Source organism: Leucoraja erinacea, chromosome 3, assembly GCF_028641065.1.
Source record: "Leucoraja erinacea ecotype New England chromosome 3, Leri_hhj_1, whole genome shotgun sequence".
NCBI lineage: Eukaryota > Metazoa > Chordata > Chondrichthyes > Rajiformes > Rajidae > Leucoraja > Leucoraja erinaceus.
The window spans coordinates 27,342,541-27,366,266 of record NC_073379.1 but is presented as its reverse complement, the minus strand read 5'-3'; the positions used below and the strand labels follow the sequence as shown (position 1 = coordinate 27,366,266).

Here is a 23,726-nt window from a genome sequence, read left to right as displayed (position 1 = left end):
TGATTGGATGAGGTATTGAGCCTTGTCTGGGTTTCTTGTAGATCAAATGTAAATGTTTCTAAGTTGGCTTCCTTGAGAAGTCCGGGTTGAATACAATGTATTAAGCTGCTGTATTATTGGGTTAGGAAAATGTCTGTTTTGTATGGGGTTAATCAATATATGTAATTGGATTATTAAGAGACCACCCCCATGTGGTTCGGCCCCTCAAGGTCCTGGGAGATATAAAAGTCCGCTGCCACGAGGTCCAGCGTCGATCTTCTGGGAAAGCACTTGGGACTGCGTGACTTTCTGGAGTGTCTCTGTTTGAGCGAGGCTTAGAGGGCTTGATCGGGCAGATACGAGGATCCAACCCGTGGTGGGAAAGGTACAGTAGTTGAACTGTAATTGCGCTTTGTTAAAATAAAGATTAGTTATTTCAAGTGCTTGATTCAGTGTTTTTACTGAAACTAGACTGGGGGGAAGTTTAGAAACGATCAATTTACAAATCCAGTCATTGGTACATGCTGAAATATATTACAAAGGAATAGTACCATGACATTTAGAAAAATCATATATTTCAACCATATCACCACTGCTTATAAAGGAAGAAAAACATATTTACCACATTTATTTTATTTTTTTGAGGATATAACAGGCATGATGGATACAAGAGAACCAAAGATTAAATTTCCAAAAGATAGATTGGAAAGTAGCATCAAGTGTCGTCTAACAAGAAAAAACACTAGAGAAATAAATGGGCAATTTAAATTTTGACAAGCTGGAACTGCCTGTAATAAACAAACTGCTGGAAGCATCAGTGAGAGATGCTGAGTTCCTCTAACACTTTTGTTTGCTCTACATTACAGCATTTGCAGTCTCATGTGAATCCACTACCTGTAATAAGTTGTGTGCCACAGAGATCATGCTGGAATCTCAACTATCTAAATTGAAATGAATAATTTAAAGAAAGGCCCAAAGTACATTGGAGTCAAATTTGCAAACAATACACAGAGAGCTGAGAAAGCCAATTGTAGGGAACACCAAGAATCGAGGGAAGATGAATCAAAAGGACGAGGAGGCAAATGCTTGGAAGATGAACAACAAAGTGAAATTTTCACCTTGTAGCAAAAACAGAAACACAGTGCGCCGTTTAAATTGAGGGAAACCGCAGAATTCTGCAGTGCAAGAATTTTGGATATCCTCATACTTGAAATAGAAAGTTAGCATGCAGATATGACAATTATTAAACTGATGGAACACTGGTCTTTATTGCAAGGGGCACTGAGTATAAAAATAGGCAAGTCATAACTTATATCTGCCTGGAGTACCTTGTGCAGTTTTGACTGCTTATTTGAGTCCTCCAGTCCTCATTCCCCCTAATATTGAGTCATTAAAAAAAAAACAAGCTTCACTAACAATGTGAGGAGCTATTAACAGTAACACATATTTTACCCAGTAATATGTAATCCAACATAAAGTGCACCAGTAATTTTGTGTTTGGTCAATGGTAAAGCTCTATTCGAATTAAATGTTTTGCATGGCAGCTTGAATTTTGGACTCTCACCTGAATAGTAGTAGAGCTAGACCTCTTAATTTCCTCTGAGATTTCCTTAGGCGTTGATGTTTCTTTGGCCTGGTACCAAACAAAACAATGAAATTATTACTGTTAATTTTACTTTTTTTTTAATTTTAAGCATCAATGGCAAGGTACAAGATTTATTACCCATTCATCATTTCCATTGCAAACCCCAACTGTAGAGGAGAGGAATGGAGAAGAAACAGTGCTCCTACCCAGAAGTTCTTTCCCATTACTGACACAGCCACTGTGCGTTTTCAGCAGTTTCTGTTTATGACAAGAATCAGCCAGAGTTTCTGCTCCAGATTTCTACGCCTGCTGGAAATATCTTTACAAGCATTGGACATGCCGATAATTAAGTGTATCCATCTTGTCTCCCAGGATCATCAACCTGTGGAGCCCCATTAGGTGCAAGAGTACTGGCTCATTGATCAAGATACTAGTAACCAAATGCACACACCTCCCACAGCAAAGGGCCAAAAGCAATTTATTTTCCCACCAACATTACCTGTTTAGTATTGTAGTGCAATTCTATAGCATATGAAGATCACAATCGTGAACATAGAACAGTACAGCACAATAACAGGCCCTTCAGCCCACAATGTTTGTGCCAAACAGTTTGGCAAATTAAACTGATCTCCTCCGCCTGTACATGATCCATATCCCTGCATCCTTGTATACCTCCATTTCCTGCATTTATTTGTGCTTGTCTAAAAGCCCCTTAAACATAACTTTCGTATCTACCTCCATCACCACATCTGGTAGCGTGTTCCATGGACCCTCAATCTCCTTGTGAAAGATTTGTCCCATACATCTCCTTTAAACTTACCCCTCTGACCTGAGCTATGTCCTCCGGTCCTTGATATTTCCACTCTGGGGAAAAAAGATTTTTACTGTCTTTCCTATCATTGCCTCCCATAATTTTATATACTTTTACCGTCTCCTCTCAGCCTCCAACATTCCAGAGAAAACAGTCCAAGTTTGTCCGAACTTTCTTTATACCTCATACTATCTAATCCAGGCAACATTCTGGTAAACCTTTGCTACACTCTCTTCAAAGCCTCCATGTCCTTCCTGTATTGGAGTGACCAAAACTACAGACAATACTCCAAATGCAGCCGGGTCAAAGTCCTTTAAAGCTGCAACATGACTTCTGGCATTCTCAAGTTCCCAATTGACGAAGGCAAGCATATCATATGCCTTCTTTACCACGCTATCTCGTGTTGGTACTTTCAAGGATATGTGGATTTGGATCCCTCTGCACATCAATGCTATTAACACTCTTGACATTAACTGGAACCCAGTTATTTACTTTACCACGACTTAAAAGTTAAGAAGCACTTACAATGCCCACGTCTTTCATTGCAGCAGTCATCGAAATAGCTGGAGTGCTGGATTTTGCTGGTGATTGAGGTTTGGAAGATGGGGCTGATCCTTGCCTTCCTTGAGAAGAGGATGAAGATGCTGCTGTAACTGGCTGCTTAAATCCTTTAGCTGCAAGCTGAGAAGAATTTGAGAGTTCATCTGTTATTTAAACAAACATGATGGTACGACCGTTCATCTTATTTCACCTACGTTGACTTTCATTGATCGCATTCCCTTCCCCTTTCTCTACAATTACTGCAAATCTGTGTCCCCTGTATATACATACACATTTCCTTTAATATGTCTCTTCCACTTTATTCCAAATAATGCAACATTTAACTTGGAAAGGATAAACCAAGTTTGCAGCTATTTTAGTGCACGGATGACCATAGTTAAGCATTCAAATCAATAATTAATCCAAACAAAACAAATTTATTTTTGTTATAGTCATACAGCATAGAAACAGGCCCTTCAGCCCAACCTGCCCACAGTGACCAACATGTCCCATCTACACTAGTCCCACCTGCCTGCGTTTGGTCCATATTCCTCTAAACCTGTCTTATTCATGAACCTGTCCAAATGTTTCAAACACAGTGCGATATTCCCTGCCTCAACTACCACCTCCAGCAGCTCGTTCCATACATCCACCCTCCCATGTTTTGCATTGTTGGTCATAAATCATTTGTAAGCATTCTTCCAAATTATTAAATATTGTACTTCATCAGTTCTATATGGTTGGCAGACAGGAAGAAAAGAGTAGGAACTAATGGGTCCCTTTCAGAACGGCAGGCAGTCACTAGTGGGGTGCGGCAAAGCTCGGTGCTGGGACCCCAGTTATTTACAATATATATTAACGATTTAGACAAAGGAATTAAACGTGACATCTCCAAGTTTGCGGATGACACAAAGCTGGATGGCAGTGTGAGCTGAGAGGATGCTATGAGGCTATAGGGTGACTTGGATAGGTTGGGTGAGTGGGGAGATGCATGGCAGATGCAGTATAATGTGGATAAATGTGAGGTTATCCACTTTGGTGGCAAGAACAGGAAGGTAGATTATTATCTGAATGGTGTCAGGTTAGAAAAAGGGGAGGTGCAGCAAGATCTGGGTGTGCTTGTACATCAGTCACTGAAAGTAAGCATGCAGGTACAGTAGGCAATGAAGCAAGCTAATGACATGTTGGCCTTCATTGCGAGAGGCTTTGAGTTTAGGAGCAGAGAGGTCCTACTGAAGTTGTACAGAGCCCTGGTGAGACTGCATCTTGAGTATTGTGTGCAATTTTGGTCTCCTAATTTGAGGAAGGACATTATTGCTATTGAGGGAGTGCAGCATAGGTACACCAGGTTAATTCCTGGGATGACGGGACTGACACATGATGAAAGAATGGGTCGACTGTGCTTGTATTCACTGGAATTTAGGATGAGAGGCAATCTCATAAAAAACATATAATATTCTTAAAGGATTGGACAGGCTAGATGCAGGAAAAATGTTCCCGATTTTGGGGGAGTCCAGAATCAGGGGTCACAGTTTAAGAATAAGGGGTAGGCCATTTAGGACTGAAATGAGGAAAAAATTTTTCACAGAGAGAGTTGTGAATCTCTGGAATTCTCTGCCACAGAAGGCAGTGAGGCCGATACACTGGATGGATTCAAAAGATAGAGCTCTTAGGGCTAGCGGAATCAAGGGATATGAGGAGAAAGCAGGAATGGGGTACTGATTGTGGATGGTCAGCCATGATCACATTGAATGGCAGTGCTGGCTTGAAGAGCCGAATGGCCTACTCTTGCACCTATGTATCTACTGTGCCCTCCATAATGTTTGGGATAAAGACCCGTAATTTATTTATTTGCCTCTGTACTTCACAATTTGGGATTTGTAATAGAAAAAAACACATGTGGTTAAAGTGGACAGAAGGCAGTGGAAGCCAATTCACTGGATGTTTTCAAGAGGGAGTTAGATTTAGCTCTTAGGGCTAAAGGAATCAATGGATATGGGGTAAAAGCAGGAACGGGGTACTGATTTTAGATGATCCACCATGATCATATTGAGTGGCAGTGCTGGCTCAAAGGGCCAAATGGTCTACTCCTGCGACTATTTTTCTATGTTTCGATATGATAATCTAAAGTTCAAGCATGAGTAAATTTAAACACAGCATGCAACCTATCACAACCACTGCAGTTTAACTAGTCTCAATTGCCACTGTTTTTTCTCTGACACTATTGCAAAACCTCAGTGGGACATCCATATTCAACTTTCCAAGCCACCATCACTTCTGAAAAAAAAAACACTGCAGATTTTGGAAATCTAACATACAAAAGTAAATGCTGGAAATACTCATAGATCAGGCTGCAAGAAGGAAGAGAAATAGAGTTAACTTTTCAGGTCAAAGATCTTTCCTCAGAACCAGGAAGGAGACCAATGCAGCTTGTTAAGCTGCAGTGAAGTTGGAGGAGAGGGAATGTCTCTGATGGGGAAAAACAAGGATGAGCATGGGACTAAACTGTAAAAAATGAATGAAAGGGAGCAGTTAGAGAGAAATGTATAGATTTTACATCTTCCACTTTTCACCTGCAACAAAGTTACTCAGAAAGTCGCTGTCGATTATCATGGCAATCTCCATTTCAGAGTCACAGAGTTATACAGCATGGAATCATGCCCTTCAGCCCAACACCCATGCCAACCATGTGGCTTAATGGAGCTCATCCCACTCGCCTGGATATAACCCATATCCCTCCAAGCCTTTTCTATCCATGTATCTGTCCAAGTGTCTTTTAAAGTATAAGACCATGAGAAGATCAGATAGGGTAAATGCACATAAAATCTGAGCGGGTAAACGCACAGCGTTTTTTGTCCAAGTGTAGGGAAATCAAGAACTAGACAACACTGGTTTAAGGTCAGGGGACGAAAGATTTAATAGGAGCCGGAGGGGCAACTTTTTTACATTGCGTGATGGGTATATGGAACGAGCTGCCAGAAGAAGTAGAGGAGGCAGGTAATATCATGACATTTAAAAAACATTTGGACAGGTACAGGGAAAGGAAAGGTTTGATGGGATATGGGCGAAACACAGGTAGGTGGGACTAGTGAAGATGTGGCACGTTGGTCAGTGTGGGTAGGTTGGGCCAAAGGACTTGTTTCCACACTAAATGACTCAACATGCTGTCATTGTATTGCCACAGTTGTATTGCCACAGTTTTCGCTGGCTGCTCATTCTATATATACACCACTATCTAGGGTGAAAAAGCTGCCCCTCAGGTCTCTTTTAAACCTTTCCCCTCACATTAAACCTATGCCATTAGTTTCCCAGATCCCAGTGAATCCAAGGTGATCCTCATCTGTGCCTATTGATATGTGCAATGATTCTGTGAAACATTTGCTGGTGACATTGTTAACCATTTGTTCCTATCTCCTGCATTTCCCTGTCGCATCTACATTTTCAATCAACCTACCATTTTCACCCAAATATTTCAACTGAACAATTTATTTCCCAGTGCAAGACTCTGTACATGTTAACTGTCAGTTATTATTGCGTATTGAGCATTGCACCAATGAATGGATTGGACAATGAGCAAGAGCTTGATCTATAGGGAGAGGTTGAGCAGGCTAGGACTTTATTCGTTGGAGTGCAGGAGGATGAGGAGTGATCTTATAGAGGTGTACAAGATTATGTGGGGTATAGATCGGGTGAATGCACAGAAACTTTTACCCAGAGTAGGGGAGTCCAGAAGACATACTGTAGGTTTAACGTGAGAGGGTATCTGGAACGAGCTGCTAGAAGTAGTTGAGGTAGGTACTATAGCACCATTTAAGATATTTGAACAAATAATTGGATAGGAAAGGTTTAGAGAGACATGGACCAAATGCGGGCTGGTGGAACTAGTGTAGATGGGGCATCTTGTTCAGCATGGGCAAGTTGGACTGAAGGACGTGCTTCCATGCTGTCTGACTCTGCGTACACCATCAATGTTTTAGCAAATATTTTACCTGTGTCTTGTTACAAAGTGGAAATCTATTAACAAGGAATAAAACAGCACGGATTAGTAATTCGGCTAAAACAGGCATTCTTACATGTTCTTCCCAGGCCTTCCTTTCTCTTTCATAGGCTTCTCTTCTCTTTTTCTCAAGCTGTTCTTTAAGCACTGCTGCTCGTGTGTTGGCTTGAGCCTGTAAAAATAAAAGTTTATAACAATGCAATTTTGTGAATGTTTAATCTCCGCAAAAAGGGCCTTTTTTTTCAGTCTCATAAAACAGCCAATTGGTTTGCAACTCCGAAAACGACACACTGGTAAAACATGGCCGCAAACTAAAACTCAAGTTAACGATGCTCTACATCAGTGTTGAACACTTACTGTCTATTAGATAGATGGCAGTACTGTGAGGAGCACCATTTGCATATTGATGGGTTCTATTTGATACTACTACTTTGTAAAATGTTTCAAACAAACAATCATGGTAACCAAATACTCAACCACTTTCATCTAAATCAAATCCAACTCAGATTTTGATCTTTAACGAAAACAAAGCATTGCAAAATATATATCTAAATAAAATGGCATCATAGAGTCTCTAATCTTAGGTGCAAAGAGAGTGCAATGGTTTTTCATTTTTAAATCTTTATTTGTTGACAGAACCTGACTGGCCAAATATTAATTATGATTCTGCAACCCAAGACCAACATCAACTGTTGCTAGATCACCAATTCGGTGAAAGTGCACTTGGTTGTGCCCAAATCTTGTTTGGTTTTCCAGTGCAATGAGATGCAAGAGAATACTGCTGACTGACATAGAGTCGTAGAGGTATGGAGTCATGATCATACAGCACAGAAACAGGCCATTGGGCCAACATGTACAAGCTGGACCAAGTTGCTCCACCTAAGCTAGTCCATGATGGTCCATCTAAGCTAGTTCTATTCGCCTGGTTTTGGCCCCTAACTCTCTAGCGATGTTACAATACTTACCTTCAGCGGCGCTGCAGTTCTACCACTGGCCATGTGCGTGACTTTGGCGCCTTTGAGGGGGGTGGGGGCGGGATTAAAATGCCGTTTTCTCCTGCCCGTCGGAGGCGAACTTCCTCAGGCTGCCAGCTGCTGCAGAACAATCAACTGGACTTCCATTCTCGGAAGTTTAGAAAATAATTGCGGGACAATTTAATCGCTGGAGTAAAATAAAAAGCTACTTCTAACGCCCTCAAGGCCTAAAACGGGACGGATCTCACGTAAGGGACAAAACATAACGTGTCGTTAATTTTACATATAAACTTGCTTCTTAGGATGACTTTAATCCAAATTTAATTGGCGAAAATGTGATTTTGGCCCAATACGAACCGGCAGTGTTTTTCCTGCCGATATGGGGTTCAAATTCACTGCAGATGCAACGTTCCAATCGATAGCGTTCCACAACAATCCATTCACAAGATGATTTAAATGCCCATTAATTTACGGGAATTAAACATTAAATTCCTTCCATTTGGCCTATAAATTCATGACAATGAGATTTAAAAATCATGTTATATTGTGAATTCTTGTGCGAATGTTATTTGGACATTTAAAAATGTTAACCTTTTATTAAGAAATGGATAGATGTTTAGATCTAGTAATTGCATTTTGTAATTAGCTACAATTAGGTAACTAACTAATTAATTATATGCTTTAATTTCAGGTCATCCAAGCAAGATTGTTTCATATTTGTTTCAGAATGCTTCAATCAATAATAACTGAAAATGTCATTCAGTTATCTTAATTTTTAAGAAAGGTATGGCCATTTAACTGTCTTCGATCACAGCTTTTGAGTTAAGTCAATGGAAAAGCAATAGGGAACAAGATGCTAATTTCAGAGTATGAAAATGGCCATAACTTTTTTAATACTGAAGATATGAAAGTGAATTAATTAGGTGTCAAATTAATCTTCTTTTATGCTTTATCTGATGGGGTAAATTGCTGACTTGATTTTTAAAACTCAAAATTTTGTAACATTGCTAAACTCTCCAACCCTTTACCTTTCCATGTTTCTGTCCAAGTGGCTTTCAAATGCTGTTATAGCACCTGCCTCAACTACCTCCTCTGGCTGCTTGTTCCATATACCCACAACCCACAGTTGCCCCTTAGGTTTCTATTTCAATTCTGCCTCTCACCTTAAACATATGTCCTCTGGTATTTGATTCCCCTGCCCTGGGCAAAAGGACTGCATTCACCTAATCTAAAACCCTTATGGATGCAGGAGTACGTGCTGAGCCATTCATTGCTGCTCAGTGTAGCCAATGCAAAAGCTTTGTGGGAGAGGACATTCATCTAAAGTCCTTCTTCTACCAGACATCACTGCCTTCCTCATCCACGGGAGACAATTCAGGATCCACAGTCTGACATTTCCTTAACAAGAAAGACATAATGTGCTGGAGTAACCCAGCGGGACAGGCAGCATCTCTGGAGAACATGGATAGGTGACATTTTGGATCGGGACCATTGGTAACCAGCACCTGCAGTTCCTTGTTTCTACATTTCCTTACTTAGTTGCTTTAAGTCCCAATTTCCCACTTTTTTTATGGTAGAGCCTGATCTAATTGTTTCGAGGCACTGAAATCTCAATCAACAAATGAACCACGTTCTTTTTGAGGCAGTCGGCACTCCGATGTAAATCAGTCAAGCGTTGCATTTTTATGGGAAACATCTGGGTAAGAGTTTTTGGCACGAGCTTCAGTGAATGAAGTTCCTGACTTTCTAAATGATAAGCAGCCCTGAATTTTAACTATCCACCACTGCAGCTGTGCCGTGCATTGCCAATTTCCTAAACTTGAAATTGTTCTGTAAATTTTTATACCTTTCTATCCTCTTCTAAAACAGTTCTTCCAGCAGATTTCTTTGGTCGTCTGCTATTAAATCTTATTTTCTATCTCAGTTTGAAATGTGTGAATGATAATTTCAAATACCTTGGCAGATTTAACAAATTAAGACTGTATAAATCATAGGTATTGTTTTCCTAGAAATTGTGTGAGACAATTTTGAAATATTTTCTTTTCATCAACTTTTCCTAGATCAATCTTAGTTGTGCCATAATTTGGCATGCAGATGAGGAGGAATTTATTTTGCCAGATGATGTTCAACCTGTGAAATTTGTTGCCATAGACGGCTGCGGAGGCTGTGGGACATTGGGTATTTTTAAAACGGAGATAGATAGGTTCTTGATTAGTAAAGGGCCTGCCCCACGAGCACGTGACTCCATGCGGCAAGCACGACCTAAAGGGCCGGTTCCACTAGCATGCGGCAAGTGCGACCTAAAGGGCCGGTTCCACTAGCATGCGGCAAGCACGACCTAATGTGGTCGCTTGAGCCGTATGGCCTCGCGTGGCCGGTCCCACTTCGATCTCCGGAGCCGTATGGAGTTGTGCGGAGTTGGTCCCGACATCGCACGGGACTCCGAAAAACTGACCGTGTTCAAAGATTTTGCACGGCAACGGCCTGCTGGCCCGCAGCCGCCTCGACGCCGTACGTCACGCGCGAACTTCCAGCGGACTTGGCTCGAACTTCATGTCACTCACTCGACCTCCGCGCAGCCCCCGCTTCTGGTTTGGTCGCGCATGCCGCATGGAGTCGCATGCTCGTGGGACAGGCCCTTAAGGGCGTCAAAAGTTATGGGGAAAGGCAGAAGACAGGGGTTGAGAGGGAAAAATAGATCAGTCACAATCAAATAGCGGAGTAGACTCAAAGGACGGAGGGCTTAATGGCCTAATTCTATTCCTATGTCTTTGGTCATAATTAGTTTCATAATTTTGTTTTAATTAAAAAGTATCTTGACAGGCCATAATTCTGCCACAGATTTCGAATAGTTTTTCCAATTAGGTGTAAGAATTAAAAAAATATTCTCCATATTCAATACAACCTACAAACATTCCAGCAGTGTAGGAATAAACTGCAGGTGCTGGTTTATACTGACGATGGACACAAATCGCTGGAGTAACTCAGAGGGTCAGGCAACATTTCTGGAGAAAAGGAATTTGTGATGTTTCGGGTCAGTACCTGGTCTGAGAGTCTAAAGAAGTACTCCGACCTGAAACGCTACCTACTCCTTTTCTCCAGAGATACTGCCTGACCTGCTAAGTTACTCCAGCATTTTGTATCTAACATTCCAGCAGTTTTGGGAATTCTCTGCAGCTGTCGTGTCCTGCAGTCAATGCATGATGCTCAGTTGGAAAACTCTGAAGGGCAAACTCAAGGTAACAAAAGAAAATGTTTAAAACAGAAGCTATATTAAAGATGCTTTTGTTAATCACCTTCGAGTGACATAGATAACTTGTTCCCTATGACACAGTTTTCCAATTTATCTTTGCTAACCTGGCATCGTTTCTTTCTACAGGGAGATAACAAAAACTGAATTGCAGTTTTTGAACACCACCTAATGGCCGTCTGTAAAACTGCATTTACAAAGGCATGAAAATTGGGTGCCCACCTACATTCTAGCAACAAACGTATAAAACGATTAAAGATTCCAGAAAGAAAACATTCAAGTGAGTTAAAAGGAGGGATGCAGAGTCACTGCAGGAAAATGGCATTTGTGCCTAGGGGCAGAAATGTCGTCATGGGCGTGTGGGTCACAGGGAATATTTCTATGCTGTATTATTCTAAAATAACTGGGCCAAGTACAATGATGGTCGGGAGCCAAATGGCTTCCCTACACTTCTTGAAATAGAAGCAAAGTGGTCTTTTACATTTAGCCAAAGAGGAAGAAGGCTCCATAGTTTGATTCGTCAAAAGGACGGAGGCAGAATGTTAAAAGAGACCTTCAAGGAGCCACAGAACTTTGATAACAGCATGTCTCCGGACCTCTAAGTGGTGATGACAAGAAAGTAGGATAGGTATGAAAATGCCAGAGAAGTGAAAACAACTGCCTAAATATTAAAGGTTGCAGATGACTAACTATGGCATAGATTCTGAAAAAAAAATTGTCTTTAACATGTTAGAAGCCACTGACAGAGGACAGTTCTGGTCACGATATTGCCAAAAAAGAGGATTTACAATGATTTTGTCAGGACTGGACAATGTTAGCTTTGAGAACTGATTATATGGTTTGAAAAAACATCCTTTAACGTAAAGGTTGACATTTAATTAAGGTATGACAAGGCAAAAGGAAAGCTTTTCTTAGCAGGGAGCTTAACAACAGTCTAAGCAATTTCAACCAGTTCATCAAAGCAAGTTCATTTTGGCAGACTCTCAAGATCAAGGAGGTGGCTGAAGACGCCAAGGCGGGTTGTACAGACTAGTCTAAAACTAGAGGGCATAGGTTTTAGGTGAGAGGGAGGAGGCTTAAAGGGGATATGAGAGGCAACAGCATTTAAGAGGCATCTGGATAGACACTTGAATGGGCAAGGCGCAAATAATTGCAATTAATGCTGGCAAGTTTAGTATAGGTAAGCATAATGTACACACATACAGTGGGCAAAAGTATTCATACCCCTTGAAGTTTTCCACATTTTGTCAAGTTACAACCACAAACGTAAATGTATTTTATTGGGATTTTATGTGATAGACCAACACAAAGTGGTGCATAATTGTGAAGTGGAAGGAAAATGATACATGGTCTTCAAATTTTTTTACAAATAAAAAACTGAAAAGTGTGGCATGCAAAAGTATTCAGCCCCCCTGAGTCAATACTTTGTAGAACCACCTTTCGCTGCAATTACAGCTTCAAGTCTTTTGGGGTATGTCTCTACCAGCTTTACACATCTAGAGACTGAAATTTTTGCCCATTCTTCTTTGCAAAATAGCTCAAGCTCAGTCAGATTGGATGGAGAGCGTCTGTGAACAGCAATTTTCAAGTCTTGCCAGAGATTCTCAATTGGATTTAGGTCTGGACTTTGACTGGGCCATTCTAACACATGAATATGCTTTGATCTAAACCATTCCATTGTAGTTCTGGCTGTATGTTTAGGGTCGTTGTCCTGCTGGAAGGTGAACCTCCGCCCCAGTCTCAAGTCTTTTGCAAACTTTAACAGGTTTTCTTCCAAGTATTTGGCTCCATCCATCTTCCCATCACCTTCCTCCACACGTTTGCTGTGTCCCCCACATGGCTTGTGGCAAACTGCAAACGGGACTTCTTATGGCTTTTTTTCAACAATGGCTTTCTTCCTGCCACTCTTCCAGATTCTCCCGACCTGTGGAGTGCACGACTAATGGATCTCCTGTGGATCTCTGCAGCTCCTCCAGAGTTACCATGGGCCTCTTGGCTGCTTCTCCGATCAATGCTCTCCTTGCCCGGCCTGTCAGTTTAGGTGGACGGCCATGTCTTGGTAGGTTTGCAGTTGTGCCATACTCTTTCCATTTTCGGATGATGGATTGAACAGTGCTCCGTGAGATGTTCAAAGCTTGGGATATTTTTTTATAACCTAACCCTGCTTTAAACTTCTCCACAACTTTATCCCTGACCTGTCTGGTGTGTTCCTTGGGCTTCATGATGCTGTTTGTTCACTAATGTTCTCTAACAAACCTCTGAGGCCTTTACAGAACAGCTGTATTTATACTGAGATTAGATTACACACAAGTTTACTAATTAGGTGACTTCTGAAGGCAATTGGTTGCACTGGATTTTAATTAGGGGTATCAGAGTAAAGGGGGCTGAATACTTTTGCACGCCACACTTTTCAGTTTCTTATTTGTAAAAACATTTGAAAACCATGTATCATTTTCCTTCCTCTTCACAATTATGCACCACTTTGTGTTGGTCTATCACATAAAATCCCAATAAAATACATTTACGTTTGTGGTTGTAACGTGACAAAATGTAGAAAAGTTCAAGGGGTATGAATACTTTTGCAAGCCACTGTAGATGCAGTGGGCTGAAGGGGCAGTTTCTAGTTTTACATCTACGACTCTATGCGCAGGGGTTTGTCACCAAAAATGCTGTTTGACTCACTGATTTTTTTTCCAGCACAATTATTTAAGCTTGTTACTTGTTTGTTACTGAATAATTTGTCAATTGCTCATTAATGAATAAATCCTGTCATTAACTTAACACCTTCTTAAAAACATTTATCTAATTTTACTGGAGTTTGGCACTAACAATTGTGGTTCCAATTATCAATCCTGATATACTGTGTCAAAACATAGAAGCTTATTAGTGCACCATGAATACAGTGTCAAACTGTAATGAAATTACCTAAAAGGAAATCATCGTCAGCAAGTAAGGAGCACACACAGCCCTGAAAAATGTGCAACTCAAATGTTGTTGCACTTCTTGTATCAATTTGGTTCAACACCATCATGCTTGGGCACCTGGATCAGTTAAATGGGTTCAAATATATTTGCTCATCTTCAGCCAGACCACTCAGATGATCAATAAGCTGCTAAAATAAAATATATTCTGATGCACTTTGAAAATGTATTTAACGTTTTCATCATCTTGAAGGTGCAGGGCGGAACTGTGGTGTAGCGGTAGAGATCCTGCCTTACAGCGCCAGAGACCGGGTTTAATTGTGACTACGGTGCTTTTCTATGCAGAGTTTGTACGTTCTCCACGTGGCCTGCGTGGGTTTTCTTTGGGATCTCCAGTTTCCTCCCACACTCCAAAGAACAGGTTTGTAGGTTAATTAGCTTGGTATAATTAAATTGTCCCTAGTGTGTGTAGGATAGATTTAGTGCACGGGGATTGCTGGTCAACGCGGGCACAGTGGGGCAGAAGGGCTTGTTTCCGCGCTGCAAAGTGATGGAGTAACTCAGTGGGTCAGACAGCATCCCTGTATCTGTAGTTTAGTTCAAACTAAAAAGAGGATATTTCTTCAAGAGGATATTTCACAAGGACATTGACTGCCTGAAATACTCTATACACGAGGGTGGTGGTGGCCAGATCATTAAATACATCTAAAGTGGAAATAGATAAATATTTGACAAATTGAGGATTATGGGAAACTAGCATAGAAGAGGTCAGCATTGATCAAGGATCATCATCAATGGCAGGGCATGCTTGAGGGGTCTGGTGGCCAGATCTTGTTCCTATTTTCTCAGTAGATGGGATGGTAAAGGACTGGGAATTTCTTCCAAAAAAAATGTTGGGATTTTAATAGAAACACCACAAAACATCAGCAAACACCACTGACTGGGTCAGGGGAGAACCGATTGCATTAAATAAATACCGATTAAATAAATGCAAATCAGGACAATTCAGTGCTAGATGCCAACATTGTTTTAATCTATAAGAGGTTTGTTGCTTTTGGGAGTACATTTGCAACAAAGTAAATGCTGGATGTTTTTTCTCAGTCAATTAAAATTATTGTATTGTAGAATCAAGGAACTGCAGAAGCTGGTTTACAAAACAAACATGCAAAGTGATGGAGTAATTCTGTGGGTTAGACAGCATCCCTGGAAAGCATGGATAGGTGACGTTTAGGATCAGTACCCTTCTCAGAGCCAAATTATTCAGACTGAAAATCATTTTAATGGTTGTCCAAAGAGGCTCAGACTTACAACTGCAAGGTAGTTGGCACATCTTACCTTAAGTGCTTCAATTTTCTTGCGTTTGAATTCAGCCTCATCACTGGATTCCTGTCCATCAGAACCATCACTGTCACACTAAATTACACAAATGAGCAAATTCTTGACACTATAATAGATTTCAAAATATTCCTGTGCTTACAGTACATTTACTGTCCTTGAACACATGCCCTCATTCCTGCCAGTTGTGTATATAGTCTTTAATTGTACACACCTCCATAACATACATTTTATGTCTCAATTACATTGGTCTTTAGGTTCATTTATAAACATAGCACGAAATCAGGCCCTTCATCCCATTGAGTCCGCGCCGACCAGCGATCCCCGTATACGATCACTATCCTACACACCAGTCAACTTTCATTCTTTACCAAAGCTGACTAACCTACAAGCCTGCACGTCTTTGGAGATCTGGGAGGAAACCGGAGAAAACCCATGCAGTCACAGGGAGAACGTACAAACTCCGTACAGGCAGCATCCGTAGTCAGGATCGAACCCGGGTCTCTGGCGCCAACTCTACCATTGCAGCACTGTGCTGCCATGCCACCAATCGTCAGCATGGAGGATACTACAACTATCCCGAAGAAATTTCAACTAGGAAGTTGATTTCTAACTGCTATCTGATTGCTGATTTAAAATAGGAAGGAACTTGTAAAAATCCCAAATCACATGCCCTACATTATTAGAGAAATGCAAGGGGCTAATATGGGATAAATTGCAGGGAACCAAGTGTCTGCCACATGGGTTTTAAAAGAAGTGACTGCAGAGATTACAGATCAATTGGTTGACATTTTTCAAAAATCACTAAATTCTGGGAGAACATTGGAAAATAGCCAATGTGTCTCCCTTGCTTAAAAACGGAAGACAGAAGGCATGGAACTAATCGGTCTGATGATTCAAAATCTATCGCTGGAGAGATGCTTTCGTAAATAATTAAAGAGAAAATAACTAATCATTTAGGAAAGCAGAATATAATCAAACCATGTCAACATGGTTTTATGAAAGATAAATCATTTTTGATAATCTTGCTCAAATTCTTTGAGCTTGGGCAGGGAAGGTTGAAGAAAGATTTTAAGGAGGTATTTGACAAGATACATACATTAAGCGATCAAGGTATTGGAGAAGTATGTTAGCATGGTGTGAAAACTGGCTGTGATATAGAAAACAGTTGGAATAGGGTGGCACAGTAGCGTAGCAGCAGAGCCACTGCCTTCCAGCACCAGAGACCCGGGTTCACTCCTGACTATGGATTCTGTCTGTATGGAGTTTGTACATTCTCCCTGTGACCACAGGATTTTTTCCGGGTGCTCCGGTTTCCTCCCACACTCCAAAAAACGTACAGGTGTATGTTAATTGGCTTCGGTAAAATTATAAATTGTCTCTAGAATGTAGGATAGTGTTAGTGAACTTGATAATTGCGGGTCGGCGTGGACTAGGTGGGCCGAAGGGCCTGCTTTAGTGCTGAATCTCAAAAAAAATGTTTTAAAGGTCCTCTTCAGGCTGGAGGGATGCAAACAGTTGAATCCTTTGAGGATTGGTTCTTATCCCTTGTTGTTTTAACATTTACATTGATGATCTGGAGAAAGGATGACAAATTTACTGATGATACAAAAAGAGATGGAAGGGCAATGAAATGAAATATTATGATTTTGTAATAGGATAAAGATAGATTGAGTGATTGGACCAAAACTTGGCAAATGGAGTTCATTGTGGGAAGTGCGAGGTCGTGAATTTCAGTTAGAGGAATCAAAAGGCTTATTATTGTCTAAAAGAGGGATTTAGCTGTTCCAGTGCATGAATCACAAGAAGCAAGCAGGAAAGACAAACAAGTATCGGCGAGAGTGTCCCGGGGAGCCGCACGGGCCAGATCCACCCGCGGAACAACTGTGTCGCTGACGACCAAAGACTGGAACGCACCCCAGTTGGCCCGACTCGCCCCACAGGCCTCCCAGGGGGCTGCGCTGAAGCCGGTTGGCGAGGCCTGTCTGGGCTGAAGGAGCCTCAGCGGTGGCGGCAGCAGCGGGAGACTCGGCGGCGGCAACAGGGACCTCAACAACGGCAGCGAAGTTCTCGGTGGCAGTTGATGAGCGTGAGGGTGGAGGGGAAGACAATGGGGGCCCGGCATGGTTGTACATGTACTTGTACAGGGCATTGCCAAGGCCACACCTGGAACACGTTGCACAATTTTTGACCCCTTATCTATAAAAGGATGTAGTATTATTGAAAACAGTTCAAAAAGGGAATCCAAGGGATGAGAGGGAGACTAAACAGTCTCTTAGAGTTTAGAAGGATGATGGGTGACAATTTTCAAACTTACAAGATCTTGATGGAGCTTGACAGGGAACGTGTTGAGATGTTTTCCTGGGGGAGGGGATGGGGGGGGGGGGGGGGGGAGGAGGAGAAAGAGTCATGAACAAGGGGACAAAGCTACCAAATCAAATAAGGGACTGTTTGAAATAGAGCTGCACTAAATTGTGGTCTCTCATTGGGTGGTGAATACCTGGAAGTCCTCACCTGGAATGCCTCACCCCTGAGGAGGGTGCAGACCAGATCGTGAGATATATTTAAATATAGATGGCTAAATATTTGAAAGACAGTGGAACTGAGGGTTATAGGGAACTAGCTAAGAGAAGTCAGGGTCAGCATAGATCAGTCATGATCATTCTGAATGACAGGTCAGAAGGATGACTCCTGCTATTTTCTTGTACACATCTTTCTTTACAATAAAGAGGAACTTAAGGCTTACCTTTTCTCCTCTAAGTTTCGCTTTAATTTCCTGCCTTTCATTGAAGTTCTGAAGTCTTATTTGTCGGAGCCTCCCCAAATATTCCTAAAGAAATAAATACGTATTAAACCAGGTTGAAGTTGACAGGTCTCTGCGAACATGTTATTCTGCATCCTGATTACTTACCTGCGATTCAAACTAAAATTTAAAAAAAAATCTTCTAAAATTGATAATATCTTAGAAGATTGGGCTCAATGTTAAGTTTCTATGGTCACTTCTTACGTACTTGTTTTGGTTTTGTGTTTTAATCTCTTATGCCAGCATATGGGCTCACCACATTCTTATGTTATTTTGAGGTGAATAGGTCCTACTTCAATTCCCAAAGGCTCTTCGCTCAATTCCAATATCCAAAAATAAAATTACCTGTGCTTCAAATAAATGGCAGAAATATGTTTCACCTCCCCCCCGCCCCCTTGCGTAAAAGAGAAGGAATTTAATCTCCAAATGATAAAGGGCTATAGTTTTTGTATTCAATTCTGAACAAGCATAAGTCCTCCTAAGCAATTAATTCTGCATCATGCAACATCAAAAATCCAAACCAATATTTAGATAATTTCCCAGTAAACCAGAATGTATACTCGGGGTATTGGTTTGTAAAACAAAGCATGGTTAAATGTGCATACTTAAGTTTTAATCAAGGGCAAATTGATCTACAGAGAAAAACTGGTGCTTTAACTTCTTCAAAATGGCCTTCAAAGACAGAGTCTACAACGTTATTTGCTTTCATATATATACTTGGGTAACATTTTAAATAAAGAAAACCCAATATTTTTTTAATGCTTGTATTCTTCACACATCACTATATACAAATTCACAAATGCTGACAAACACAGGCATGCTGAAGATCAGGCAAAACAAAAGATTCGAAATAGTAAGAAACACGATCATAATACACCAAAGCAAAGGAAAGGATGCATTATACAATTTTGAATTTAAAAATAAATAATTGCACGAATTGGCAGAAACGCAACCAAACACCAATGATAAAGCACAAAAGGCTGGTAAAAAATGAAAATAAGCAAACAGATGATTTGCTCCCCAGTGGAACTCAAGTCTACTTTATCTTTGTCATCCAAGTTTCATGATCACATATCGATTGACTCCAGCACACGATCTATACAGAAATTCAAGTTCCATCTTTCTAATGTCCTCCACACCCTTGCATCCTAAGTAGATATCTGCATTCCTTCGGAACACCTCCACTAATTCTCGAACAATAATGCTGCATACCAACACGCTCCACATTTATGGCCATTTATTGCCCATATCCAATTGCTCTTGAGAAATCTGATAAACCAACTTCTTGAACAGCTGCAGTCCTTGTGGTGAAGCGACTCCCACAATGCTGTTGGATAGGGAGTCCCAGCATTCGGGCTGCACAAGGACCTGTGCCATATTTTCAAGATGATTTGACTTGAGGAGGTACTTGAAAGCAATGGCATTCCATACCAGTTAGACCATAGGCTGAAACAATCAGGGGTCTATAGAGTGGGGTTGGGATGAGACAGGGTTGGCGACGAGGTTGAAATTGCCAATCTACATGGACGTACCGGAACTGTACATGTGATTTTGCCTTTCATCTCAGCTCGCAGCTAGTCGATGACAGGCTCTCAAGGGGAAACACCTCAGGAATGTTCCCAAGCAATGTGATGAGGGTCAAGTGGTCAGTAGGAAGAGAAAGGAGGAAGGTTCCCTTGTGTGATATGGAGTAGGTCAGAATTTGGAGATCTGCGATTTTGGAGTCCAGTGGGTGAGGTTGGAGAAAATGGGCTGCGAGGCAGACCTTTTGTAGACTACAGGCAGTTACTGCTACACTACTTGGCCTACAAAGAAAGTTACAATCCATGGCTATTCCACCGACAACAAAGAAATGGCAGTAGGGCATTAAATAACCATCAACTGGAAATTCTCTTTTAAGTAGAGAGATGGAAACAACAATGAATAACTCTCTTCCCAATAGTACTATGGGAAGATCTGCATAAAATGGAAAATCAGGAAGCTGGCTCATCAATACAACCTCAAAGGCATTTACGGATAGCCAATAATTGCTAGCATTGCAAGTAATTCCAAAATTGATAATGATACTTTATTGTCACTTGTACCTGGGTACATGAAATTCATTGTTTTTGTATACAAAGTACGCAAAAGAGTCACCACAAAGGCGCTGGCAAAGTTACAAAAAGTACTCACCCCCCCCCCCCACCCCCATGCCGGGTCCCAACAAATAATACAATACAATACAGTCTCAACACTGGGAATAAAAACTAATCTCCACATCACTGAAGCTCATGATCCACTCTGCTAACACCGATTATTGGCGCCTCAGTCTAGCTGCTGTACAATGAAACCGTTTTTTACTATCTTGTATACATGATCAATTTGGAATGAATAACTACAATTCAGTCTTGAACAATTATGCTAAATTGAACATATTTGCGTTGATTTTTTAATCTCATGGTCATTGTATTTACCCAACATTTTCTCTGCTCACTACCTTAGCGACGTAATCAAAGGATTATAATAACTCATCATATGGTCCATCAAAGAGACCATTCATTCCATCACATCCATGAGAATCAAAAATGTAAGGACTGCTATATCCTGGCTCGCAGTCTGGCTGTCCTGTACATTAATATCCTGTGTGCAGAATGATAATGGTCGAACTTCAATGTAATCACCTTCCTTGTTTGGTATCCAAAAATTACATCAGAATAGATCCTTTAGGACTCCCTTATGTGATTGAACTTTGATTGATTTAACAAATACAGATTTGATTGGCATTTATTAACTGAATTGTTTACTGAATTGAGAGGGAGAGAATAAATTATGAGCATTATGCTCACTTCTTTTTTAAGAATACAAAAATATAGCTAGTATTTACAAAGTATCTTTTTTTTACAACATGAAGACATCCGTGTGATAAACAATGGTTTGGTATCCAATTCACAATTTCAATTCTACAGAGTTAAGTTTTAAAAAGATAAAGCTAACTTTATCAATTAAATTTGTTTTTAATGGCGTTAATGGAGAATTGGGGCAAGTCTTTAAACTCGTGGCATGGGGTCTCCTTCAAGCTTCTGAGGGTGCTGACAAGAACTCAGTTTTTCCGACTCACCTGAACATGTGAGCAGAGTCCCAGTATTATCATGAGACTGTCAGAATCGATTTCAATCTCTTCATGTGGGCATGAACTTCATTTTCTACAAAACTGCTACTTACAAGCCATGGCTGGCATGCGTACAACTTCTTAGCCAAAGCCAACATCTTACTATATTCTGGTTACATAGTATGCATACTTGGAACATAAAATTACATCATCCAAAAGAAAGAGTCCATTTTATACTTAAAAAGTTTCCTTCTTAGTCTTATTGATCGGTATTATAAGTTACAAATTGTTTAGCATTTACAACTCTTTCTCACCTCCCCATGGAAGACACAAGGAACTGTAGATGCTGGCTTACAAAAAGATGCACAAAGTGCTGGAATAACTCAGTTGGCAAGGAAGAATCTCTGGAGAACATGGATAGGTGATGTTTCTGGTCTGAGAAAGAGCCCTGACATACACTTTATTCAGTGTTGCTGCCTGATCCGCTGTGTTACTCCAGCACTTTGTGTCTATAGAGTGATACAGTGTGGAAACAGGCCCATCAGCCCAACTTGTTCACACCGCCAACAATGTCCCAGCTACCCTAGTCCCACTTGCCTGCGCTTGGTCCATAACCCTCCAAACCTGTCCTATCCATGTACCTGTCCAACTGTTTCTTAAACGATGGGATAGTCCCAGCCTCAACTACATCCTCTGGCAGCTTGTTCCATGCACACACCATCCTCTGTATGAAAAAGTTACCCCGTGGATTCCTATTAAATATTTTCTCCTTCTCCTTGAACCTATGTCCTCTGGTCCTCGATTCCCCTACTCTGGGTAAAATACTCTGTGCATCTACCCGATCTTTGGTATAAACCAGCATCTACAGTTCTGTGTTTCTACATGCTACCTGACCCGCTGAGTTACTCCAGCACTTTGTGTCTTCCCCCCACCCCCGATGGAAGCACTAACTCATTGTAGAGATATAATTCATGTGCCCCAGGCATTAACTGGTAGTTCACAAATGGCATTGGACATGCCTTATTGGAGAAAGGCTAATCTCCATCAGGGACATTAAAGTTAATCCAAACATGCATGTCCATCAGATGTTATATAATACCAATGTGAGGCGCTGCTCACATTTATAATCTCTAATACAATGATACAGAGGCTGAATTCTGTTAACACAGCCAGTGATCAGAAAACTCAGCTCATAAATTTAAATTGGATCTTTGCTGCTCTGCTTGTTTCAACTGCGATTTAAATAAACAACTTATTGTTCAAGGATTCAGCTCAGGTAAGCTTTTACGTAGAACAGAACATAAAACTTTGAGCAGCCATTACACTGTCTCTGGTCAGTAAATCCCCTTCTTTTTTTTAACATCTCAGTCATATTTGAAACATCTATTTCCTGGAAAATTGAGCTGCCACTCCTGCCTTTCTCTCAACCAAGTTTTTGTAATGACTACAGTACTAGCCCAGGTTCCAAGATCCTCTGCATAACCCATTATACTCCTGGCATCGAAATAAATACATTCACGACCATCATTCGTGCTGTTGTGATTATCCTGGCCTTATCTTTTTTTACTAATGAGCCTGTCCCACGTAGGCGACTTTTTAGGCGACTGCAGGAAACTATGCAGTCGCCACATGGTCGCCATATGTCCGCGGGTGGTTGCCGGGGAGTCGCCTTCATGGTTGTAAGGAGTTCCCACATTCTGGGAACTAGTCGTGGTCTCATTATAGTCGCCGCAAATTTTCCAACATGTTGAAAAATTAGCTGCAACCTGAATGAAGCCGCCATGGAGAGTAGCGAGAATTCTCGTGCCGTAGGTGGGTTGACAGGAGGTCCTAGTGGGTTGCCAGGCGGTCGAAAGTTCTCGTAGGTTGTAGCTGGTGCTGAACGGTGAATTTAATTGGCTCATTGGGGAAAAGAAATGTAAGCAGTAGTTTTCAAAAACTACTGTGGACAAGCTTTTCCCTTTGAGAATAGGGAAGATTCAAACAAGAGGACATGACTTCAGAATTAAGGGACAGAAGTTTAGGGGTAACATGAGGGGGAACTTTTTTACTCAGAGAGTGGTAGCGGTGTGGAATGAGCTTCCAGTGGAAGTGGTGGCGGCAGGTTCGTTGGTAACGTTTAAAAATAAATTGGATAGGCATATGGATGAGAAGGGAATGGAGGGTTATGGTATGAGTGCAGGCAGGTGGGACTAAGGGAAAAAAGTTGTTCGGCACGGACTTGTAGGGCCGAGATGGCCTGTTTCCGTGCTGTAATTGTTATATGGTTATAAGGATTACTGACTGGTAATGTTAAATGTTCGCCGAGCTTCACAGCCGTGTATCTCTGGCTTCTTAAAAATTGCCTCCACTCCTTCTCCCTCCTTCTCCCCCCCCTTCTCACTCCTCTCTTAAAGGATGGCTTTCGCCATCTAAATTACAGCGCCAACCTTCCTGTTCATCG

The 23,726-nt window shown here is 41.2% G+C and overlaps 1 protein-coding gene across 7 annotated transcripts in view; it reads right to left on the bottom strand.

The window, feature by feature from the left end:
• The window catches only part of nek1 (NIMA-related kinase 1), a 166,353-nt gene that overhangs the window by 62,213 nt on the left and 80,414 nt on the right, over positions 1-23,726 (bottom strand). For 5 of the 7 annotated variants that reach the window (XM_055632331.1, XM_055632335.1, XM_055632333.1 and 2 more), the window contains 5 exons: positions 18,139-18,222; positions 15,393-15,470; positions 6,989-7,084; positions 2,901-3,056; positions 1,544-1,612 (listed from right to left, as the gene is read on the bottom strand). In XM_055632331.1, coding sequence (XP_055488306.1) covers positions 1,544-1,612; positions 2,901-3,056; positions 6,989-7,084; positions 15,393-15,470; positions 18,139-18,222 — 483 coding nt within the window. The remainder of the gene's footprint in view (positions 1-1,543; positions 1,613-2,900; positions 3,057-6,988; positions 7,085-15,392; positions 15,471-18,138; positions 18,223-23,726) is intronic. The other 2 variants (XM_055632334.1, XM_055632337.1) reach the window with 1 other exon arrangement.